Source organism: Tupaia chinensis, unplaced genomic scaffold, assembly GCF_000334495.1.
Source record: "Tupaia chinensis unplaced genomic scaffold, TupChi_1.0 Scaffold149011_1, whole genome shotgun sequence".
Classification (NCBI taxonomy): domain Eukaryota; kingdom Metazoa; phylum Chordata; class Mammalia; order Scandentia; family Tupaiidae; genus Tupaia; species Tupaia belangeri.
In genome coordinates this window covers 1993494-2000384 of record NW_006208857.1, presented here as the reverse complement: position 1 = coordinate 2000384, position 6891 = coordinate 1993494, and the positions used below count along the sequence as shown (strand labels likewise).

General features: G+C 50.1%; 1 protein-coding gene across 1 annotated transcript in view; it reads right to left on the bottom strand.

The window, feature by feature from the left end:
- Nucleotides 1-6891, bottom strand: part of ANO2 (anoctamin 2) — a 434288-nt gene that overhangs the window by 720 nt on the left and 426677 nt on the right. Inside the window, exons 23-24 of the mRNA XM_027769235.1 lie at nucleotides 2254-2359; nucleotides 3-222 (exon numbers count right to left, since the gene is read on the bottom strand). Of these exons, the coding sequence (XP_027625036.1) occupies nucleotides 3-222; nucleotides 2254-2359 (326 nt within the window). The remainder of the gene's footprint in view (nucleotides 1-2; nucleotides 223-2253; nucleotides 2360-6891) is intronic.

Genomic DNA, 6891 nt, shown 5'->3' with positions numbered 1-6891 from the left:
GCGTCCTGAGTGTCCCGCGCTGGCCTCTCGGCTGCTCCTGCTCACACCGCCGCCTGCCTGGCTCCTCAGGGCAGGCTCATCTGCCAGACGGAGCTTCTCGTGCTCCTCCTTCAGGAAGAAGTCCACCAACAGGCTCTTCTCTTTCTTGATCTGGTCGCTGATGTCGGTCGGGATATCTGGGATCATCCAGTCCACGAGAACACTCAGGAACATCACGAGGTTCTGTCAAAGCCAGGGGGAGAGAGTGAGTGGAGGGACCCAACCGGGCACCGTGCTGCTTCAGGGCACAGGTGGACATGAGGGTGCCACTGCCCACCCTTGTCCCCTTGGAGTGGACAGCACCACAGCAGGGCTGGCAGCACGAGGTGTGGGCAGGAGCCGGACCCCGGAGCAGCAGGCCTCCATGCTAACTGGCTCTGCAGTGCACTAGCTGCTTGGGCTCAACCAGCCAGCGTGACTGCGCCTCAGGGACCTCGCTTACAGAATGGAGTAGCCAAAGCTCCTGCCCCGGAGGGGTAAGGATCAGATGTGTTAACACAGGCTGGCACCCATGACAGGGCCTGGCACACAGGAGGCTCCTGAGTGTTAGCTATTACTTCTTTCCTTCAACAGGACTCAGAGGGCCTCTCCCAAAGCCCATCCTCTGACAGTCCTCACACGCCCTGCTCTTGCTTCCTGACCTCGAAGCCTCTAGACCCACCTTCTGTGAGCCTTTGGGGAGGTGGTCACAAAGCCCAGTGGCCTCTCCGGGGCGGATGCTATGCCAGTTGCCCCTCTGCTTTCTCTAGCTCACTCCCGCTCCTCTATGCTAGAGACGGCCTTTTAGTCTGTGCATTGACTCTGGCCTCAGCTGCCCCACCTCACTCCTATTCACTCTACCATGCTGTCTGTTTATTACAGCCACTCTAGCTAGACCCACCTGCCTGGGGCCCCTGCACCCAGCCCCCCTGATAGCTTCTACGCTTCTGTGCACACTTGACATTGGCCCCCTTCTGGCTGCTGAGCAGTACCCCTCCCTTATATACCAAGGCAGGCTGGCCCACCTTGTTCTGGCAACATTTTCTGTTTAGCTGAACAAGTCCATGACCATGGGGCCTGGCATGGCCCAGTCGAAGCTGGCTGTTGTCTTCTGATTCTCCTGTTTCCCCAAGCTCTCCCCAGTACCCTTCATCCATGCCATTCTCAATGCTCTCCTCCTACTGCAACATTTTCCAGCTGCCCCTACAAGCTCGTGCATCATCTTCCCTCTGCACCCCCAAGGATGGTGACTGGGCCCTTGAACCCTACATGCTCCGGGGTGCCCCAAGGGAAGATATAGGGGACCTTCTCTTGCTTCGCGAGGCTCCTGGATGCCTTAGGTGCTCAAGAGATGCTTCATTGAGTCGCACCCTCTTCCCCTAAACCAGCTCTGTGCAGAGTGTGTGTGACATATGGGAAAGTGAGGGCACCCTTGCAGTGGCACAGCAGACAGAGGCTGGAGCGATTTTTCAAATATATCATCCCATCTCTCCAGGGAAGAATGGCTGTCTGCTTCAGGTGAAAGAGTAGCTAGTGGGCATCTCCATTTCCTGGGCTGGGGTCTCGGGCAGGATACTGAAGAGCCCTCCAGAGATCTGTCTTCAGGAATACAAAAGCCTGATGGAGCCAAAGAGAAAAGGATCTGGGCTCGTGCTCCAGCCCTGCTTGAAGACCGGCAGGACAGGATGGGAGCTGGGGCCCTCGAGCTCAGACAATCTCAGCGATGCAATCGGAGCTCTGGCTATTGTCTGAGATAGGAATCTCTGGGCTCAGTTGGCTATTCATTCAGTGATGGCTGGATGGCTGGGCAGACTCTTCCCACCAGATGCCTCGGTGACTGACAAAGGAAGGCTTCGAACCTGAGCCCTTTCTTGGCTGCAGAGGTGAGATGGGGTGTTCGTCTGCACAAGGGCCAAGACTCTGATTTCAACTGCTCTTCCCATTTTCCATTCTTCATCTTAGAACTAAATGGAAATCTATCTTCATGCTGCAACTCACTCCACATCTGTCTTATAACCTTACCCCATGTTTTGTTCTCTTTCTGCACAGTCTCCCCATTAAATGAAGCCTTGTCCACACAGTCCCCCTGCCTCACCCAGAGGTGAGTGTGCCCTTTGCCCCCACCTGCCCACAGAGTGCCTGGAAAGCCTGGGGAGGGGGCAGTCAGTGAGTCAGAACTGTCGTTCCCCCTGCAACCTGGATTCTAATTGGCTGCTCCTGATCTCAGCAACTCACCTGGAAGATGATGACGAATGCCAGACGAGCAGACAGAACAGACCAGTACTGTTTGGAAAACTCATATGGGTTCGGGGCCCATGGTGGTTCTCGGTAATCCTTAAACCTGCCCAAAGAGGAATATGGCATTATGGCTGGGAGAAAATGGAAGAAAGGTGGGCACTTGCCTGGTGAAACCTCAGAGCTGGAATAACAGGCCAGCCCTGGGCTCACAGACTTGGGAAGGTGGAGGCAGAGGTGGAGATCCAAAGCCTGATCAACATGCGTCCATGGAATAGAAGGACCAAGTCCCAAAGGAAGCGAGCATCAGCCTAGAAATGTCCTTTTCCTGTTCTCTCGCCAGCACCCTACAAAACATTTTTTCTGGTGTAAGGATCAACTCCCAGGGATCCCAGGGATCCTGAGAATAACCCAGCCCAAAGGGTCTACCATCGCTTCCCACTGGCCTGTAGGCCTGAGCAGCAGAGGAGCCCTCCAGAGCTGGTGGGCTCAGTGCAGACGCAGGTACCAGGCAGGTAGTCTTGGCCATGGAGGGCCTGGCCTTGCTCCATGATTGTTTCCTGAGCTACCAGGAGGCAGACCCAGACCAGGCTGAAGGCTGAGCAAGTGGGGGCAAGGGCCCATGAGAGTCAGCATCCTGTTTTATGAACCATCCTCTGAATCCGTCTGCATGGTGTGAAAAACAAAGCGACCATCTCTGACATGACCTCATGCCTCATTCTCAGGCACTAGAGAAGTCCTGAGTTTTCCGTTGCCCTGGCGTTGTTACTCCTCTTCCAGGATGATTCGTGTTAAAATGCTCGCTTTTTCAGACTTGCATTTGTAAAGCCTAGACAGATATTAATGGCTAATACCAGAACTCTGACTTTTCATGGAACTATTCTCTCCATGGAATTCCATATATCCGCTGTTTTGTCAACCCTGGGCTAGAAGAAAAAGTGAGGCGGCATCAGGCCACCAAGCAGTGGGCATGGCTGCTGGGGAGGGACTCTGTCTTGGGAGAGGCTGAGAAGAGAAACTATCATCACTTTCAGGATATGTCCATCCCTGAGAAAGGGCTGTCTGGAATTTTTCTCCTTTAATCTTTACAACGTCTATGGGTAGGCAATGTCACCACGGCATAACACAGGAAGGACAGGGGTCAGAGAAACTTGGCTACTTGGCCAGGGTCTCATGGCCAGTAGGAGGTGGAGTCAAGCTAAGAATGCAAGTCTGGCGGCAGTAACACCTCTCCTCCCGTTCAAGGAGCACCTCGCCAACAGCTGCAGCTCAGAAATGGGTGCTCTACAGGGCCTGCCCCTGCCCTGAGTGAACCAGCTGCTGTAAAGATTCATGCAAAACCATGGAGGCTTCCAACTGCCCAAGGATAGACAAGAGCAGAAGAGGGAGAAATAAAGGGTGGAAGAGATACACACACAAAGATAGAGAAAGACACTGATAGATCCAGCCACGGAAAGAGATAAACGGAGAGGTGGACACCAAGCGTTCGACAAGGGTTTGGCAAGAGGCCAGGAGCTGTCCCCCTCCCTGCCTGACTCCCCCTCTCCAACAGCTGATCACAGCTGTCGTATGCTTGGTTTGACATCCGGATGACAAGCAAAGCTAACTGCAGCCCAGCAGAGCACCGGGATTCATCATATCCCTCTGAGGCTGAGGACAGAAAGAGCCAGCCGCAGTTTATCCTTGCCAATGGGAGAGCAGAGAGCCTGACCAAGTGAAGAAGGGCATCTTGGGGGAGAGAGCAAGCTCAGATTTACCTATCGTACTGCTGTCGCAAAAAGGACCCCATGGCAGAAGGTCATTTTTCCTGCTCTCCTACACACACACGCACACACGCACACACACTCTCCTTGCCATGGGGGAACTCCTTACCCAGGTTCAGGCCAATCCCTCCTGCTGCAGTGAAGCCCATTTTTCTTGTCTTCAAGCTCTTTCTACAAAAGAACAGCTGCTCACTGAACTTGGTATGAGTGCCCTTGCTCACTCCTCTTTTTTCCAGTCCGAAAAGAATCCATAAATAATCTAATTCTGGTTCCACCTCTGCTACTAACACTACAGCTTTCAGAAACGTCACTTTGCCCTCTCGGAGTGTCCAAAATTAAGGAACCAGCAGTTAGCGTAATGGCTATGTCACTGAACTCCCACGTAGTCGACTGCAGTTCGCGTCCCGGACCCGGTGGCTTAAAACTCACGCCGGGCACGTGTGCGTGCGTGCCCAAGATCCTGAGAGGAGAATGGAGGAAAAGGGATTGCGGCGTGACCATCCCCCCTGGGAGGGAGTGATTTCTCGCTTTCTGTCTCTATGTCTCTCTCTGTCTGTCTGGCGAGCGCACGCCCCCTATAGCGAAAAAAAAAAAACCTCTTTAAAAAAAAAAGTTTAAAAAAACCAAAATATGTTTTGAATATAACTGGCACATCTATCCAATCAAGGATCTAAGGCAAAAGTAACACAGAGATCTGTCCAGAAAGCTTGACTTGAAAATACCTCTGCGGATGGGCAAAGGGTGATTCTACTAGGAACTAAAGGGCAAGCCATGCTGCAGAAACGAGTAACAAGCAGTTGAACGAATTGTGCATCTGTTCCCATTTCTCGAGAGAGAGAGCTAACATTTTAAAAACTATGACCTACAGTCAGAAATACAGAGTTGGCCCTCTGTAAGTGCGGGTTCCATATCTATGAAATCAAGCAGCCGTGGATGAAAACTGTCACGGCGTTGCTGATGTGTACTAGGTCGCTGGGCCGGTGATAGTGGCGTCTGTACCATCGTGTAAAGGCTTTTCATCTTGACATTGTCCCATAAGAACTATTTCCATGGCCTTTACATTGTATTAGTTATTATACGTCATCCAGAGAAGACTTAAAGCAAACGGGAGGATGCAAACAGCTTATTCCTAAATATGACACCATTTATATCCAGGACTCGAGCATCTTAGGATTTTGTTCTAGAATTTTTCTCATTCAATCTGCACAACTACAGCCTCAGGTGGGCAATGTTATCACCACGTAACACAGGAAGGACCTGCAGATCAGAGACCGATTGCCCGTGGATACTAAGGAACTACTGTATTTTACATTGATGCACATACACATATATTGCTGAAATGAACATTGGACAAACACATTTGATTCTTTTTTTTTTCTTTTTTTTTTGGGGGGGGAAGGTTTTTTCTATAGAGCACGTGTGCTTGCCAGACAGAGAGAGACAAAGAGACAGAAAGAGAGAAATCACCCCCCCAGGGAGGATGGCCATATCGTAATCCCTTCTCCTCCCTTCTCCTCTAGGGATCTTGGGCACACATGCACACACGCCTGGCATGAGTTTAGCCACCGGGTCCAGGACTCGAACTGCGGCCAGCTACATGGGAGTCCAGCGACATAGCCATCATGACAACTGCTGGTCCTAACACATTTATTCTTGATGTGTGCAATACACCCGTCTCTTCCTTTGCTTTTCTATGCTATTTATTTTATTCTGTCTTATTCTATCTCTTAGAATACTAACCATGAGCCACTAAAGTGATTTCATAATCCTCTAATGAATCACGATTCATAGTTTGAAAAACATTGATTCCAGGAAGCCCTGCCACAGGTAAATACTTCGCTGTTTACATTCCAATGTAAGCTGAGATTTCATAATTTTTTAAAGTTTGCCCTAAGAAGCCAAGGTTTATCAAACATTTTTACTAAGTAGCTAGAAGATACTAATAAAACAAAGAGATACTCAGCTCTAGGAATAAAAATGTTCATGAAGGACAGAGTGGCTAAGGGACCTGATTGTTTCCGCGCTATGCTAATGGCCTGTTTTGTTTGCCTTGTGCTAAGCCCGGAGCATTGTGCTGACAAATGTTTGTGCTTTGGGGCCGGCAGGTATTGTGGTGGTTAAGGCACTGGACAGTCACATGGCCCACCACAGTTCAGAGTCCCAGACCTGGCTGACTTTCTCGCTTCCCCGTCTCCCCCCAAGCCCCCCTTTTCTTTCTTTCTTGAAGAGGATGTTTTGCTATAGGACTCATGTACTCACCAGAAAGCCAGAGAGAGACAGAGAGACAGAAAGCAAGAACTAACCCACCAGGGGGCTGGCTACGCCTCAATCCCTTCTCTTCCATTCTCTTCTCAGGATCTTGGGCACGCACATACACACACCCGGCGTGAGTTTAAGCCACTGGGTCCCGCCCAGAATGAAACCACAGTCAACTACTTGGGAGTCCAGCGACATAGCCATTACACCAACTGCTGGTCCTGTCTCTCTCTCTCTCTCTCTGGTCAAATTAAAAATAAGTTATTACTTTTTTTAGGTTAACACTTCTATATTTATTCCAGTTTTAATAGAAAAAAATAACTAATTAATTAATTAATTAAACGTTTAAAACAATGTTTGTGCTTTGAGGCCAGTAGGTGAGGGTCTGAATGCCACTTCCACCACTTTAAGTCTCTGTCTTCCTATAAATTACCAAATTCTCTGCTGCTCAGTGTCCTCATCTAGAAAACAGGCCTACATGTCCATCTCACAGAGTTGCTATAAAGTGTCGGGACCAGCAGTAGGCTGTCTCTGGTGAGCACACCAGCCCTATAGCAAAAACATCTCAAAAAAAAAAAAAAAAAAAAAGTGAAGTGTCAATGCCCATTAAAGGAACCCA